General features: G+C 41.2%; 1 protein-coding gene across 7 annotated transcripts in view; it reads left to right on the top strand.

Annotated features, from left to right (window-relative positions):
- The window catches only part of abcc8 (ATP-binding cassette, sub-family C (CFTR/MRP), member 8), a 46,478-nt gene that overhangs the window by 7,949 nt on the left and 20,063 nt on the right, over nucleotides 1–18,466 (top strand). For all 7 annotated transcript variants that reach the window (XM_086109206.1, XM_086109203.1, XM_086109200.1 and 4 more), the window contains exons 5-14: nucleotides 1,689–1,855; nucleotides 4,330–4,572; nucleotides 7,344–7,532; nucleotides 10,926–11,090; nucleotides 11,173–11,328; nucleotides 13,471–13,605; nucleotides 14,209–14,371; nucleotides 15,200–15,240; nucleotides 15,506–15,651; nucleotides 17,277–17,391. In XM_086109206.1, the coding sequence (XP_085965332.1) occupies nucleotides 1,689–1,855; nucleotides 4,330–4,572; nucleotides 7,344–7,532; nucleotides 10,926–11,090; nucleotides 11,173–11,328; nucleotides 13,471–13,605; nucleotides 14,209–14,371; nucleotides 15,200–15,240; nucleotides 15,506–15,651; nucleotides 17,277–17,391 (1,520 nt within the window). The remainder of the gene's footprint in view (nucleotides 1–1,688; nucleotides 1,856–4,329; nucleotides 4,573–7,343; nucleotides 7,533–10,925; nucleotides 11,091–11,172; nucleotides 11,329–13,470; nucleotides 13,606–14,208; nucleotides 14,372–15,199; nucleotides 15,241–15,505; nucleotides 15,652–17,276; nucleotides 17,392–18,466) is intronic.

Here is an 18,466-nt window from a genome sequence, read left to right as displayed (position 1 = left end):
CTATCATTCTATTGGGTTTGAATCAGTCATGACCTACAAAGCTAGGATTAAATAAATCATATGTTGCCATTTTGACCTTTTCAGTGAAATGAACAACCACCACCATGTAAGCCTCTACATGCTTCATGGTGATCGGATTCTAAAAATGAGGTGACTGATTTAGTAATGCATCTCCAACTGAACGGTTCATTGCCCTGAGCTGAGACAGCATCAGGATAGAAAACAATATCATCGTGTCCACAGTGCTCCAGGCAGAGATTAATAATCTTTTCTCATTAAGCAAATGAGCATGAGTTAATTTGCCTGATTGTTTTTTGTATTCCCAACACAGATATTAATGTGAACGAGTCTGCTAATAGCTATGTAGTAAAGATGCAAGATACTGTTTTTCGAGACTGAATTAAGAACAAAATGAACGCAGTGCAGCATTAAGTAAACGGTGTTACGCTCTAAGTGCTTCACTCTCTTGCTGAGCCATCTTGGGTAAGTAGGTCTTCATGTCAGAGTCGCTCTACCGAGGGAGAAGCAGTTCAATGGGGCAACAGATTTTGACACAGCCGGTGCATTAGCAGTCTCTGGCGCTGTGGCATTGATGTTCTTCCATACAAATGAAACAAGAAATCCTGAATTAGTCTGCATTAGAGTTTCGGGAATCATTTCGATCTTGTAGTGTAAATACAGTTGTAGGCAAAATCATTTTCCACAATTACAAATGACAACATGACACTTTCATTGGATGGCCACTTTCAAAGAGATGCTATCCGCTTGTATTATTGTTATAACTTAGGAGCCATGAGCTATTTAAACGGTTCTTGTTTTGTTACTTCATTGCAAACCAGTTTGCTAGGTTTGTAAATGTAAATACGGGTTTGATAATGTTGAGTAAAACTGTCCAGTGTGGTTCAAGTTTATTTATTATTTCGGGTTGGATGATTCAGTCAAACAATAAATTAAAGTCAATAAAATCGATGTAAACACATTGAACAACAAATCAATAATTCATGTTATTTAAACAAATTTAATTTACAAGTTGACCTCAGATAATATGTAAAATTCTTGAAGAGAGACTCCAGTGAGACCAGTGCCCTTCCAGATGGCACTTTTATTTTTTTTTCTAATACTATATGACGTTATACTGAATACAGAGAGGCAATTTGATTGTGAAATGATTGGATATAAAAAATAAATGGCCATAAATCCAATTTCCTTAGTGTGCTTATAGCCTCCTGTTCTTCTCTGGATCCAGGGCCACGGTGCCATCAGCCCACCTAAAATATTTACAGGTTACTAACCTGAAAGCAACTGCTCTAAAATAAAGCATACTTGTGTGAATTGCATTTAAGTGGAGTAAACTGACCAATGTAGAGGAGAGATTGTGCTGTCCTGCTAGCCTTTGTATAACAATTATATATTGCGTAAAAATGCACTTGCTTTACTGTTGCCTTGTCGCTCTCACTCACCTGCCCACCAGACTGATTCACACAGGAATATACATTATATTATTATGGATTATGTCTGTTTTTGTTTATATGTATAGTCCAGAAAGTTAAGCAAAGACAAGACAGAACAAATACACTGAGCCAAGTCACTGCTGATAAAGGAAGTTAAAAATGAAAAACTTGTTGATGTCTCAAATACTGGAACCATTATTGATGCGCCTTGCCCTTATCCACATGAAATCTCCTCAGCTCTCCTTATCTACTGGGTTCTTGCCTTCATCATGAAAACCATCAAGTTTGCCAAATACACAGAGCATGGAATCGGCGCCAGGCAGCTACGCTACTGCATCACATGCTTGCTGGTGCTACTTTATGGACTCCTGCTGGCTGTGGAGATCAATGTCATCCTGGGCAGAGTGAGTGGGCCCTCACTTACTGTAATGATGAATATGTGCAGACACGTGGAGCAGATTGATTTCGATTTGTTGTTGTTGTTGGTTTTTTTTTTTAAACTAATGTTTGTTTTTAGTGTGGAGCTCCAATGAGCAAAGCAATAAACCGAAATGTGAACTGAGAGAGCAAACAGACCCCACGATTTTTGACATTTTTCATATAAAACATACATACATACAGTGAAACTCATCTACAACGAAATCATGTTTGCAGCAAGAAATTTTTACAACGGGGTTTTTTTTCACTGTAGCAAATTTGAGCTCAGATGTAAACACACACACACACATACACACAAACGAATGTGTACACACACACACAAACGTATTTGTGCGCTTTATTTTTATTCCATTAGTGCATAAATATGAACATACACTTATTTGACACTTCATATAGTCAGTGTAGAAAGAAAAAAAGGGGAAGAATTTGCGAAATTTACGATCAGCATTCATTTTCACTTACATCAATTTCTTGGATAATGTCTTTTATTTTGCTTCCTCCGTCTTTCATTTTGATCACTTTTACCCTCTCTTCCAGCGTCAGAGCTCTTCTTGTTTTAGCTGCTTGACATCCAAAGGTCCGTTTTGTAGCCATTTTAGCAATGCAACATTCTTGCTGCGTGTGAAACTCACAATAACAAATACTTCCTGGACTACTGCGCATGTGTAAACCAGTGTGGTGGTTGCTGTTGCCGTTTCCGAACGAAGCAGTAAAGGTCGCTGTTGGATTAGACTTCGCTGTAGTGAATCTCGTCACGAGGCAAGAGCAGAGAAAACGATTTTGTATAACGCAACAGGGTTTTTTTCATTGTATGGGGGGCAGGAGAGTAGGAATGGTGTTAATGCATGAAGATTTTTTCACACTAGGGGATATTTTCGCCCATGTAGGTTTTGTTGTAGAGGAATCTCACTGTATTCAGTTCAACAGATTTTTGGTCACTTTTCCTCCTCCTGACAATTTGTTAATCCCTGTGCTGCGTACACCTCATCTGCTGATTCTGTTTCCTCTGGTTAAACAGCTGTGAAAGCAATGCTCCCATCATGTTTTGCACATGGTGAAGCAGAATGCCCTCAATAGCACAAAGCACAATGAGTCACTTGAAACACAACAGGCTGAAAAAGTACACACACTAAAAGTATATCCAGGTTATCAACCATAATGGCTCAGAGAGTTTCCAATACATGGTTAACACAACCTTTTCAAAGTTTTAAATGGAAAAATAATGTAGTGGGTTATGTTTCTGCTGGTTATGCTACATTGATAAAATGTTCCAGGCGCCCACAGCAATCACATTCCAATCCACCAATATTAGACAGCATCGGCAAACGTGATGGGCTATGATAGCTGTGGATGCCAGGCCTGATTTTCAGACTTAAAAAATTTGCCGCGGCAATCACGGACGGTGTGGATAAGAAACGTAGTCAACCAAAGTAAAATTACAGTATGTAATAGGCTGTAACAAAACTTGGACGTGGTCCACAGTGGGACGGGTATTTCCTCGGCATCTCACCGTCCTTTCAAATTTTGTCATGTTCCGCTGCATCTGGTGAACATTTTGTCCCATTTTGCCACTTTTATCCACGGTTACCCAGCGAGCAAGTTAAGTTGAGGTTCATTAAGGTTAAGGCTGCGTTAGCCCTTTCGTCGTGTTGAGTTACAGAGCATCCCGTCTTGTGACGGTTTACAGGCAGACGGTGCAATATTAACATGTTGTGTTCCACTACACAGCAAGCACTTCTTGGAGTATGAAGCGAGCCTTCCAGGCGTGCTTCATTTGAGTCTACTGTGTCTACAGACGTACTTCAAAGCTTCTCTGTGTACACAGTTTATTTGTGGAAAGCCTGGACAGAATGTGAAAATGTGTCACACCTGCATGAGAAACATGAGTGACGACATCAGTGGTAGACCGCAGGCCAAACCCGGAGAGCAACTTTGAGCCTCCGGGGCTCTGCAGCTGCTTCCAACTACGACGCATCACATAAATCGTGATAGATCGTGAGAAAAACTAGCAAGAATTAAACATGGGAGGAAAAATGGCCAAAACGTCAATGCAGTATTACAGGTTGGATGTTCTACAATCAGCACTGTGTGCTCCGACAAGAATGAGGCAGTAGATGAAATGAATGGCCTTGGTTCTGATTTCATTTAAACACATCCGCAAATGATCAACACTGTTTTTCTCATTTTTATTTTGCTTATATTCTTTGTTTCTTTATATCTCACATTTAGTGAGTTTGATTAACCCTGGTATCAAAAATAGAAAAAACAGAAAGGCATCACTGCAGGTGGCGCAGTAACTCCGCCCCACAGTGACAATCTTCAATGGAAATTTAATCAGCCGCTTTCAACCCTTAAGCACATTTCCAAGTGGGCAATCAGGTGGAGCCACTGGGCCAACTAAGAGCCTGTGAAACTAACTGGTTTTGTCCGTGTCTTGCAGCGATACATGTGTTTCGCCAACCCGACAGAAGTGAAGCCCCCCGAGGACCTTCAGGATCTGGGTGTCCGTTTTCTGCAGCCCTTTGTCAACCTGCTGTCCAAAGCCACCTACTGGTGGATGAACACCTTCATAACCTCGGCTCACAGGCGACCCATTGACCTCAAAGTCATCGGAAAGCTGCCCATCGCAATGAGGGCCCTCACCAACTACATGAAGCTCCGCAACGCCTTCGAAGCCCAGAAGGTGAGTGCGTTGCTGTTTAGCATTACACATTCAATAGGAAGCTGGAGAAACAGCATGTGGAATTTCCCTAAGATGTTTAATTCACAGGAAATATTATTTGAATCTGCACTCTTGATTTACCAGTGTTTTTGGTGAACACACTGGGAGAGAGGTGGGGCATTCCCTGACAGGGCCCGTATCGCTGACGTCAGGCAGAATCCTTATCCCTCCAAAAGCATCACCTTTCAGGAGACCCCAAAACATCATGCTTGTTCAAGAATAAATATTGCATTGTTAAAGAGAGAAAGCCACTTTCAGCACTGTAGATTGGCCAATAATTTGTAAAAATAGCACCCACGTGTGGACTGACCAATAGCATAGATATGTGAAAAAATATTAACTTTAACGACATAAGAGAGACACCAATAGAGCTCAGACTCACACCCAAAATCCGTGTTTGCTATTAGTTTACCATTTTATAAGCGAGTCCCAAATCAACTTGAAGTGGTTGCTACAGGTCATAGTCCAAAAAATAAAATGTGATCAGAATGGAGTGCCTTTGCATAGCATTTGATTAGGCAGTGTGTTTTTTCATCCATAAAAAAATTGAGTGAGTGTGGATGGTTGTTTGTCTGTCTGCCCTGCGACTAGCAGGCAAGCAGTTCCGGGTGCACCTCACCTACTGCTCAAAGTCAGCTGGGAAAGGCTCCAGCACGCCCGCGACCCTCATGAGTATAAACGGTTTGGATAATAGATGGATGGATGGATGGATGAGTCAAACTTTAAACCTCTTCCCATCTCTCTTAAGAAGCATGTGTCATGAAGATACGGCATCTTCGCCAAGGTCAGAATTTTCCAGTGTTTGAAAGGTCACAGCCATGTGTCATGGCTAAACGTGTGTCCAGTGTGAACACAGTCTCACTTCCTGCCACTTGAGAAGAGAGATAAAGCGATCCTAGTGGGGGGTTGGATACTCGTCATCGAGAAGGCGCCGGGTCATTCCTATTCTACTGTGAACAAGGCGACATGGTGACCCCTGTGTGTGTGACTGAGCTTCACTTTATGGGAAGCCAGAACGCTGAATATTAACATGCACTAAAATGTCATGATTGAGACATGTTCTGTTTTCTCAGAGCGCTGATGAGAGCGGCTTCAAGTAGATGGGAACGCACACAAGCAGGACATTGAACATTTCCTGGGAGAGCTTAATCCAACAGTTTAGCAGTGACAGTCCAGATGTTTTCCTATGATCATTGCCGACTGCCTCATTCAGCCAAGCTGTTGTGTTGTTGGATGTCACAGAGTGCACAAAGTATAAACAAACTCACAAAGAATCGCATTCAGTGGAGTGTGGACCGCCACCAAGACTGATCTTTCAACTAAAGTGAAAAAAAAATTCTCAGAGAACTTAATGTTCTTATACATTTGATAGAAACAGTGCAATCTAACTGTGTTCTACACTGAAAAAAAGGTGTGTTGAATTTACTCCGTTTTATGTTGTCAAGTGGTGGCACACAATAGAATCCTCTCGATTCAGATAGACTTTTAAGATGTATAGCTCTGCTCAAAATAATTTATCTGTAGTTGGAGTACAAGCTGAAAAACAATGCAAGCACACGGAGAACAAGGAAGATTGAAACCAGATTCAAACCCTAAACCTCATACTGTGAGGCAGAAATGCTAACCGCTATTTCCACCATGTGCTGATGGCCAACGGTTAATACTGATGCACATTTGCAAATCCAATACCTAGATGAGCTGTCATATGTAAATGAAATGACTAATACTTAACAGTGCCATACAATGCAAACCGTACACACCAAAAATACACCATACTGTGCGACAGTGTAAGATAATTTGAATTTACTATTGCATACTGTAGCTGAAAATGAGATCAACTGATAGAAAACACTGGAGTCTCCGCAACCACAGAACAATAAAAAAGAAATATCAGCAACAATAAGTGCAACAAGAAACCAACAAGAACAGCAACATACAAATTGTATGAGGGATGCAATACATGAGCAGCGTGCTTTGTAAAGAATGTACATGATGTGTAGTACAGAGTGCAATATAAATTCAATGAAATTCAAACGATGAAGACATTGTTTTCACACAGCTTTTCAGAAATGCAAACATATATATCTCTAGCTGCACCTTAGTGCATTGGGCCCCTTCTCTCGAGAATTTTGCGGAAATAGGCCATGCAGTTCTTGCAAACTATCAAACAAACACAGTCACCAAAACATAGTTATAATAAATAATTAAATATTATGTCATCCCAAGAGTTCACTTCTTCCTTGATCCTCCTCCGCCGCATTGCCACAATGGTTTGTCTCCTTTTGTGGTTTGTCCTGCATGGCTGTCATGCACCGCTGCGAAACCATTCATCAGCGTATCCCACGATGCAGCAGCAGCACCAGCGGGAAGTGTGGAAATTCAGATGACTATGACCTTGTTATAAGGCAGTCCGTTGAATTGGCTGACTGATTTTTGTAATGATTCAGCATCTATGCTGAAGCTCACCTTTCTGTGGTAGCGGCAGTTTTTTTTTTCAATTATTATTTTTTGCTGCAAGCTCGTTTGCGCTCTGCAAATGACCAGTCCAGGGTGTAGTATGCCGCGATAGGCGCCAGCTACACCAACTCTGAAGGATAAGAGGGATAGAATACACATTATATAATATTTTTTGCAGAGCTGTTTTAATGTAACACCTTCATGTCTTCCTCTTGAAAAAATAACCCTAATTAACAATCCCCAACGTTTTTCTTTTTGTGGATCCTTCCCATCAGAAACCTCAGGGCACGGCGCCACAGGGACCCAAGTGGATCTGGCAGGCCTTGAGGAAAGCTTTTGGCAGACCTCTCATCCTCAGCATCACATTCCGCTTCATGGCCGACCTGCTGGGCTTTGTCGGTCCACTCTGTATCTCTGGCATCGTCCATCACATCAGCCAGGACAACCGAACCATCCAGCAACCGGTGAGAGCATCAAAGGCACGATATGCAGTCGACTTTTTCACTCAACTCATTTTATTTAATTATAGAACACTTTAGAAACAACCACAGCCATATACAAAATGCAGTGAGCAAGGTAATCAGACATGTAAAACCAAGACAGTTGAAGCTATGAAATTAATAACGTTAAAACATAAACACAAAACATAGCAATGCTGAGTCTCATCTTGGGACGAAAGCCAAAGAAAAAGTGAGGTAACGGCAATGGAAAAACCTCGACCACCTCTCATCCTCTACTTAGTTCTCGTACCCTCAGTAGCATCTGGACCGCTGACCTGAGGCACCGAGCAGGTGCGTAGATGTGGAGAAGCAATAAAAGAAGAACAAAAACGTTGTGCTATTAGCTTGCTGACTAATTCCTGAGTGTGTCAAAACAGAACAACAATAAAGACAAAATTACAGAAAATCCAAAGTGGTGGAGAAAAGTAAATTGTTTGAACACCTTCCGAGTATGACATTAACTTTGTGTGGCACCAGTAAAGCAAACAGTGATAACTTCAAACCAGAATTTAAAAATCTGAAGTGTAACAAGTGTCCCTGGAAGAGAGAGAGAAAACAAAGGTCAGTTTAAGCTCCTTAATCAAGCGACAGACGCCATGCCAGCAAATTGACGTCAAGTAGATGTGAATCATCGGGCAGTCATTGAACGGAATGGGTGCCCACTGGCACCATCAATAGCTATCCGTTGTCAATAAAGACGTCCTATTAGGTTTAATCACGCCTAATGAAAAAAATGAAGGCTGAATCAAAATCTGCAGAAAAACTCATCTAGAAAAGTTTGCTTTCATCACCGAATAAAATCTTTAGTAAAAACGTATTGATCAATGATAAATGATATTTCCTGATTAGTATGTGACAGGGAAGGGTGGTCCAGTGGTTAGCTCCTCACACTGCAGAGGTCGTGGGTTCAATCCCAGTTCCGACGTTCATGAGTGGAGTTTGCATGTTCTCTCCGGGCCTGCGTGGGTTTTCTCCGGGTACTCCGGTTTCCTCCCACATTCCAAAAACATGCCTGGCAGGCTGATTGAACACTCCAAATTGCCCCTAGGTGTGAGTGTGCGCGTGCATGGTTGTTCGTCTCTGTGTGCCCTGCGATTGGCTGGCAACTGGTTCAGGGTGTCCCCCGCCTACTGCCCGAAGACGGCTGGGATAGGCTCCAGCACCCTCCCCCCCTCCATCCCCCGCGACCGTGGTGAGGATAAAGCGGTTCAGAAAGTGGACAGATGCATATGTGACAGAGTTCTAGAGATGTTTGTGTGGGAATTTTCACTTCAAAAACCCCCATTTTAAAGTACTGTCGTCATTTTTATAAATAACTAATAATTTAAAGGCTTTTTCCTTTCATTGTAACTTTCTTGTGTAGTGTGGCTCTAATTCTCTCTCTAAATCAATATAAGGATTATTAGTCAACCTAGGATTAATTTTAAGCATTCCATTCTACAGGAGAATGAATAGTTTAACAGATTGACATACTTGTTGAGCTGTGATGTATGCAAAATTCAAACTTAATTTTCCAAGTGAATGATGATGTGCAATATTATAGAAACCCTTTTTTTGGTTCCTCATGAACATTGATGGTAATGTTTTTGTATGATGAATTTGTATGTTCAGTCTAGAGTTAGCATGAACGTTTAGACATATAGAATGTACTGCAGTATTAATACCTGTCATTAACTGGAAACCAAAAATGTCTTTGTGCATGCATAATTAATGTCTTTGTTCTGATCCAACATTTGGGGCTGGCAATGACGAAACGTTCTACATGTTCAGTATTTGTTCAGTGATGGGATCTGTTTCTTGCTAGCTTTCATGGGTGAACATGAAAAATGAATCATTCAGATCTGTTGCTGTTGTCGTATTTTAGCAGAAAAACCACTCAAGCACGTACGAATGTTGAGCGAGGTATCACCTGGCATTCGGATTCCTACCAAAGATTGACCTTTCAGATGCTCTTTCTTGCCATCTGGCATGCCAGTTTGGGTGGAGCATTGATTTGGGACCTGTCAAATATATATGAGACTTATTACTGCAGGACTTGTCAAGGTTTTCACAAAAGGCAACCCATCACATCACAGAGACTCTCTGGCATCCGCCTGTGAGAGCATCTCTCTCATTTTGAAGTCAGAAATTCACCTTCTGCTGCAGCGGAACATCACAAGCCAAAGTGAAAATAGTACAAACCGTTCCGACATCAGTTGAAGACGATGCTTTTGAAGAGCCAAAATAGACTCTTGTGTAATCGGTCCAATTTGAGCATTTTTTTTTGTTTGATTTTTGAACCAATGGCTAAGGTAAAATGTTTTACTGTTTTGATTTTGGGGGTTTATTGAGTCACATGTTCCGATTGACTGCTAGGTCAAGTATTATTATTGTTTTTTTTCTACATGCCTTTTCCTACAGGAATAGTTTTGCAGTGCAAAATGAGAGTTCAGATACCACATCTGTTATTTGTATGGAGGCGGATATTTATTGGATATGCAGTTGGGAGAAAAAAAAGCACCTTTGAGAGAAGAGACAGAAGAGAGCGAAAACAGAAATAAAAACGGCATAACAACTGCATATGTCAACAATAACATTAGCTGGATTTTATCTACGTATGTAGCCTGGGAAAGCAGTGCTGTGCGCCCTATGGGAAAGAGATGAACTGAATGACAAATAGGACAAAGCGAGAACGAGACAGAACGGGACGGATGTCGTGAGCCAGGTATCGCCGAATGTGGCTATGCAGTGTCAATCACCCTTGGATAGAATTTGAGAAAAAAGGGAAAACATTTCAGAACGTATTCTGCCCTTTGCAATTAATTGTTCAGGATATAATTACACATGTAATAATGTATATTTGTGTTTCAAAAGATGCAATTTGGGGTTTTTGAAAAATACCCATTTGCTCAGTTTGACTTTTATAAAGTGGCTCCTGGCTAAACTGACCCCCGGGGAGACAGGTGAAGAGCAAGTGGGAAAGAAAATGAATGGATGTCTGAATGATGTGAGTGATGGGATGAAGGAACCGCATTGTGTACATGGATTCAGAGAAAAATGGTTGATGTGATATTGAAGTTATAAATTAATCATTTGAAATCCATCCCGGGAAAATAAATCTTTCAGGATCATTTATCCAATCTCCATTCTCAGGGACTAAGTCTCCTTTCATCTCAAACTTCTCATCGACCAGGCTTTCATTCCCACTATGATGCTCGTGTGTGATGTTGATCGACGCAGTATTGTCATTTTCCCTTTTAATTTCTTTTTTTCAATTCAGCATGGATTTCAAGTGTGAAATCCTGCTTGAATCTATTGTTTTAGGTGACAGCAAAACAAAGGCAGCCTCCATATTTCTGTCCCACTCTGTCCTTCCAGATGAGGTTGCTCGGGATCTATTTTATTTCCTCCAAGGAGTTTCTGGAGAATGCATACGTGCTGGCCGTCTTGCTCTTCTTTGCACTGCTCCTGCAAAGAACCTTCCTCCAGGCATCCTACTATGTGGCTATTGAGACTGGCATCAAGCTACGCGGGGCCATACAGGTACTCTGCTTCTGGAGCTCACTATGAAATGGAGTGAATTGAGAAAATGACCTCATCCATCTTGTGGCTGTTATATCCTCAGACCAAAATCTACAACAAGATCATGCGTTTGTGCACATCCAACATGTCCATGGGCGAGCTCACTGTCGCTCAAATTTGCAACCTCGTTGCCGTAGATACCAACCAGCTCATGTGGTTCTTCTTTCTCTGTCCCAACTTGTGGGCTATGCCCATACAGGTAGGAAACATGAAGGTCTATGTCAAGTGCTGCATGTAAGTGTTGCCTTTGTGTTTCAATATTTCTGTCAATGTTTTGGGGATTATTTTCATCCTGATTGCAAGTCGAACACAAAGCGCTAACTCTGCGCATGTCTGAAATTTGACTCGACTTCGCACAGGAAGAATTGGGCGTAACGGGGACCTTGCACCTTTGTGCACTGTTGTGGGATCATGTCATCTTTGCCCTGCCAATCCTTGCGGCATCCCTCATTTGCATGAAAATCAGGGCACTCCGAGTTCAGTATGCCCGAGTGTGATGTGCTTGGCATTGCAGATACAGAAACAGACTTGCTGGGGTCCATGCAGGACATTGGCAGGTAAATTGCAAGCTCTCCCCTTGCGGATGATGTAGTCGGCTGTGTTTGTGACGTGGGCATTTGGAGACCACCCAGATCGTGCGTCTACCGTGAATACCGCTCTCCCGCCACATGAGTGAATATTGATTTTAAAAAAAATAATAATACCGATTATAATTCTTTTTTTCATTCCAAGAACATTCATGGTGGGTTAACTGAAAACTCTAAAGCTAGTATCCCACTAAGGGGCGAACATTTTGTGTGTTGGTGTGTTGGTGAAGGTAGCAAATGTTGAGTTCTCGTCAGAGTTTGTCAAGGTTTATTGAAGGTCACAAACGTTCAGCAAACGTTTTCCAGGCGTTCCACAACAGTTTTAGTGGTTTTCTTGTCACAAGGAAATTTTGAATGTACGGTATTCAAAATTTCCTTGTGACAAGAAAAACTGTTGGCAAACATGGATTATGTCAAATGTTTGTGACCTTGAATGAACCCTGACAAGAACTTAACATACGCTATCTTTGCCAACCCTCATAAACGTTTGCCCCCTTGGTCAAATAAGGGCTTAAATTGTTCACATATGTGATTGTGAGTGTGAATGCTTGTTTGTCTATGCCTGCCTTATGATTGGCTGGCGATGAGCCCAAAGACTGCCATGTATTTGCCATGTCATATGCCAGAGCATTATACAGCGGCATATTCATAAGATCACGTGTAATTTGAATTGCAACTGACAAAAAGTGATGGTGGCATTGGAGAGTATGTTAGCAACAACCCCATGTCTCAGTCAGAAATGATGCTCGCCCCCTGGGAAACTGCTGTGAAAGGTATCGCTTCTAATAAGTCACATTTTACTTCGCACCACCAACAGGCATTTTCCTGTGAAGGGGAACCTGTGAATGTGACATGTCACATTATCTCACCATGGATGTGTCGAGCCACAGGCAGCAGATGGCTGTAGTTCGTCAAGGTGTTAAATGGTTTTGAAGTCAATCTTCTTGTATTCTTGCGCACTGAACTCCCAAAAGATATCTGTGGAGACCATTTTTCAAATAATAGGGAATGAAAATGCAGGGCGGCAAGGTGTGGATTGCACATCCGCCTCACAGTGCAGAGGTGCAGGGTTCGATTCCAGGCTCTGGGCTTCCTGTGTGTGGTTTGCATGTGCTCCCCGTGCTTGTGTGGGTTTTCTCTGGGTACTCCGGTTTCCTCCCACATTCCAAAAACATGCATGGCAGGTTGATGGAACACTCTAAATTGTCCGTAGGTGTGATTGTGAGTGTGAACAGTTATTCGTCTATGTCTGCTCTGTGATTAGCTGACGATTGGCTGGCAACCACTTCAGAGATGGCCCCCAGTATGCCCTCAACCCTCGTGAGAATAAGCGGTTCGGATAATGGACGAAAATGCAGTTTTGTAAATTGTACCCACAAACCTTGAAGCATTAGTCAAACTGTAGATACTACTTTCTGGTGTCCGAGTCAAACCTGGCTGATTTGCTGATTGAGAGGAGTGCCCAGTGACTTGTGCTCGTAGAGCACATCATTAATCCAGCCTGTAAAGATAATGACATTTTGGTCTACTTTGATCTCTAAGAATATTATATCGCTAAATGTTACCTGTTCTGAATTCTTCTGCATGATGAATTATTGTTCTTTGCTTTTATTTATTTTTCTCTCTCAAGGAACACTTCAACCCAGGCGCTGCTGTATATTTCTGTTGAACAAGCGAACCAGATCATGTAGCGCCTCACAATCTTTTGATGTACTGTGCTGTATTTCTTTCTTTGCTGTGTCCTCCGCTCCCAGATTATCGTGGGAGTGATCTTGCTCTATTACCTCTTAGGAATCAGTGCCTTGATAGGAGCAACTGTCATTGCTGTGCTTGCGCCCGTTCAGTATTTTGTTGCCACAAAACTGTCACAGACACAGAAGAGCACTCTGGTGAGTCCTAGCATTGGCAGCCTTCTATTTTAGTAGTCATGCCATAGAGATGGGGAAGTCAGAAGGTTGCTTGGGCTGTAAAATCGCTGACCTATACATGATGTGGATGAACAGTTGCACACGACTGTGCATTTGTCTGCTATTTACAGTGACTGAGCGGTTTATGTTTCATTCATTCATTCATTGACCTGAGGTAAGGCCTTGAATGTGTTTGAATTCACTCTTTCGGGTCATTACACCCGCTGCCTAACTGCTGTTTTTCACTCTGTAAACGAGCTGTCCGACTGACAGAACCTGACAAATAGTGTTAGTCAACATTGCTTTGGCCACTTTCTTCCCGGTAACAAATTGATATCTTGCCAAGAAATGACGTGGATGTAATGATGGCAGTTAAACATCCACACGTACACTCCTGACAAATTTTTTTTTTTTGCAATAATCGGCCTTTGGGTGAAATTTCGGAATGAACCTAGAATGTACTTGTACATTTGAATAGCTTCATTTGACCTCTGTACTTTTGAATTCACACTTCTTTTACAATTGTTCAATGTTTCATGACTTTAACATACATAATAATGAATTAATCTCTCTCTGGCATCTCAGGAATATTCCAGCGAGCGCCTCAAGAAAACCAATGAATTGCTACGAGGCATCAAATTACTAAAGCTTTACGCATGGGAACGCATCTTCTGTGACAGTGTGGAGGAAACCAGGGGCAAGGAATTGACCAGCCTGCAGGCCTTTGCACTTTACACTTCCATATCCAGTGAGTAAGATGATCTCAATATACTGCCCTCTTTGTAAGGAACCAAAAAAGTGAAAAAAGAAAAAAAAGAGCTGGGTCTCTCTGCTCTGATTGACTTTTGAATGAACCACAGTAATAATTGGTCAATGTTGGACTTTGGTCCACATCCATTCTAACAAGACAGTCCCCATGTTTGTTTTTGTCTAATCTTCTAAAAAACTCATGTCAAACTCAAGGCCCACATCATTTTATGTGGCCCGTGAAAGCAAATCAAAGATGGCAACTTTCATGATGCCTGCTAAAAACTCGACCAAAATTTCAAATTCTCATTTGTAATAAATAAGAGTGATACTGTAAGAATGTTCTTATTACCAAACCTCTCATTGCAGTAACTTAAACCTATGGTTTCAGTCATAATAGCCATCCAAGAAAACGGTAACTGAAATGTGGCCCGCGACAAAAATGAGTTTGACACCCCTGTTCGAAAACAACAATGGTTGTATCCTTGAAAAGCTCCAGTCCTGTGATACACATACTGAATAATATCAATTTTATGTCTGTAACGGAACAGTGGGAGCGATCGAATGTGAGAGTACGGCAACAATACATCAAACAACAACCATCCAACCGAAGCCGCTGAGATCATGTTATTTGTTGGAAGTCGTTTTTAACAACAGCATACTTGAAAGAGATGACGGCACTGCACTACTTTTCAATGTATTCTCCCTGACAAAAAATATATATATAATTTGCGTCCCAATGTGCATTCCACATTGTACAGTATTACATAGACAGAAAACCCCTCCGACCCAAATTCCCTTCATGACTAAGTGTCTCTTTCTCTTTCAGTCTTCATGAATGCAGCTATTCCAATTGCAGCTGTGTTGACGGTGAGTGGGAAACAGTGGATTAGCTTCTTATTGTGTGTGTATAAGCAATCACATTCAAGTGCACTTTGCTCATACTCAGCCCATGGAAAGCAAAGAGTCCACTGACATTTGAAAATCTTGCCTCCACGCAGAGTTAGAGCGCAACGTGACTATAAAATAGAGACCATTTTGTTCACCTGCAGCCTACACAGGGCACCAGCATTTAACAATCGTTCTGTTTGGAATTGTTTTTCTCAGTCATTCTGTATGCCCTCACATTCTGCAGACGTTTGTTGTTCATGTGCAAATCTCGGAGGACGCTGACCTGTCTCCGGCCGTGGCCTTCGCCTCTCTCTCCCTCTTTCATATCCTGGTCACGCCACTCTTCCTGCTCTCCAGTGTCGTGAGATCCACCGTCAAAGCTCTTGTCAGGTGAGCAACTGAGAAATACCTTCAAGATGTCAGAATGTCTTTTTTTGTCTTTTTTGTCCTTTGGTCTGGAGGCTAAATTTGGGGGCCAGGTGAATGGGCACATTTTATAAGACAAAAGATGGTTCCATTGAATTTGGACTCCACATCACGAGAGAAAATATAAATGATTCTGTAAAGCAAGGACAAACTGATCTTTAGAAGTTTTGCTAATATGTGTCACAGTGAAGTTGCTTCTGACACACTAAAACTGTATCTTAAGTCATTTGGTGACTCTAATGGTGGAATTTGTGTCAGTGCAACTTGATGTCATGAGAATTTAGTATATGTTTACTTTGGATATAATGTGGTTACAATGTCAAAATCATTTGTTTAAGGGAGTTGAGGAATAGCAGTTTTCTCCATTATAAAAAGACTTTTAAGAACAGCTTATCATAAATCAAACAGAAACGATAGGTCAATGTTTATATATTAACTCGGGCTGTCGCAGTTAAAGTGTTGCATTTTGAGATTAATTTAAATGATGTAAAGCGTTCAAAGAAATAAGTCTTATCAAATTTTCGAGAGTCACTGGTGCGAAATGAACAAGGACAGACTTTGAGGAAGTTCAACTGTAAAAAAAAATCCATTGGGCGGCTCATTGGAGAAATCTGAAATAATTTGCGCATGTTGCAAAGCCAAATTCAAACAGCATTTCACTTGCTTGTTTTTGCGACGTCATCTGTGAGGAAAACATTCTGCTCCAGTTCTCTCCATGGGGCCTCGCCAATCATCACTGCTTGAGGAGGGATAAATTAACCTGTAAGCAAGACCATTTGAGAGGAGAAGAACATACAAAAATATGCCTGTTAAGTTGACTCCGTTTTGGCTGTTTTCTTCAGCTGTTGAATTTTACACAAGAAGCATTTTATTCAAGCATCCAAGTAAACTGTCAAAGTGAACATTCTTTTTGATGATTCAACATTAATTCCACGGTTTTACTCCAGTTCATATTTGTTACAAGCTTTGTATTAATTGCGATAAATTCTGGAAAATTTAATTAATAATTTATTAATAAAAAAAATTAACGGCTTGACAGCACTAATATTAACTCTTCAATAACGAAAAAGAGACAAACATTTACAAAGTCACATTCGACTGCTCGTGCTGAAGTTGCTTTTGATGTGTCAAAATCTTCATTGTTTCGGAAATTTATGACAAATCTTAACAATTACCTGCAACATTTTAAATTATTTTAAAAATAAAATTAATGACCATTGATGACCATTAATGACCATTGATGACCATTAATGACCATTGATGACCATTTTTTTGTAATAATTTCTCCTAAGATTACATTTTTATCCTCATCATAATTCAACTTTATTCTTGCATCTTATCATAATAGTAAATGTTCAGATCAGCCCTGCGTGTATAAAAAATGCAAAATTTCCCACATAAGACCAGGCTCAATGCTGTCAATTAAATGAAGAGGATGTGAAATCTATTTTTCACTTTAAGAGGAGAAATAACATCGAGTGTCCCATGACAAAAACAAAAAACAAACTCTGCCTCATTATCTTTTCCTTTCTAGTTTGAATTTCAGTCAAAGCAACTTAACATTTGCTTGCTCTCTTTTTGACCTGCAGTGTGCAAAAGCTCAGCGAGTTTTTCTCCAGTGATGAGATTGGGGATGAACTGGAGCCCAGAACAACGTTGACCTCGGGCTCCAACAACCATAACCAAAATAGGTACCAGGCATTGGTAAGTGCATCTCATTCAAGCTGCAAAATGGCTTATTATTCAATGAATATGTTTGTAAAATGTGCCACTTGTGCAATGCTGTAGAATTGCTATGTTGCATAATTTAGCACAAACCCCGTGTGTCACAACTCACTCGAGTTCTTGACGGCGGTGTTTTGCGAGTGACTGAGAGGTGTGCTTCAAGGGGGCTTGGCTCCCACTGCCTTTGACTCACAATTCGAACCCTGGGGATAGAGCGTCATTATTTTTTTTCAGCCACCGTAAAAAAAGGAGGATGGTGGCCTCGTGGTCATGCCTCACACTTTTTGAGGTTAAAATCTGGTTTCGGGCCTTCCTGTGTGGAGTTTGCGTGTTCTCGCCACGCTTGTGTGAGATGTCTCTGTGTGCTCTAGCTTCCATATTCCAAAAACATGTTTGATTCATCGAGCACTCTAAATTGTGAACTGGTATGAACGTGGGTAAGTATGGTTGTTTGTCTACACCACAGGTGTCAAACTAAGGCCCGTGGGCCAGCTCTGGCCCGCCACATCATTTTATGTGGCCTGCGAAAGCAAATCAACCATGTCAACTTCCACGACGCTTGCTAAAATCTGCGTAGGCATTTTGAGCTATTGCAAGCATTTTCTTCTTTTACATTATTACAGAAACTTGAACAACAGGGGAACAAACTACTCTCCTTGACTTTTGGATTTCAAAATCTATTGTGTACTTTATATGTAATAATACGAGGAGGTGATTAAACATTTATACAGTTTCACAGTCCGTGTCACATTGGCCCGCGACAAAAATGAGTTTGACACCCCTGGTCTACACCATATGTGCCCTGCAGCTGACTGGAGACCAGTCCGGCCTCATCTCTTGCCTAAAGTCATTTGGAATAGGCTAAAGAGATCAAGAACTATTGGAAGTAGATTTGTGGATCAAGGTTAAAAATATTTCATCAGAGCATGTATTTTGCACGTATGCATGTATTTGGCTGCGATTGGCTGGCAACCAGTTCAGGGTGTACCGCCCAGAGACAAATGGGATAGGCTCCAGCACATCTGCGACCCTTGTGAGGATAAGTGGATGCGTG

The sequence above is a fragment of the Hippocampus guttulatus genome, chromosome 4, assembly GCF_054856545.1.
Source record: "Hippocampus guttulatus isolate MCC_2025c chromosome 4, RoL_Hgut_1.0, whole genome shotgun sequence".
NCBI classification, from domain to species: Eukaryota; Metazoa; Chordata; class Actinopteri; order Syngnathiformes; family Syngnathidae; genus Hippocampus; species Hippocampus guttulatus.
This window is presented reverse-complemented; position numbering and strand designations above follow the sequence as displayed.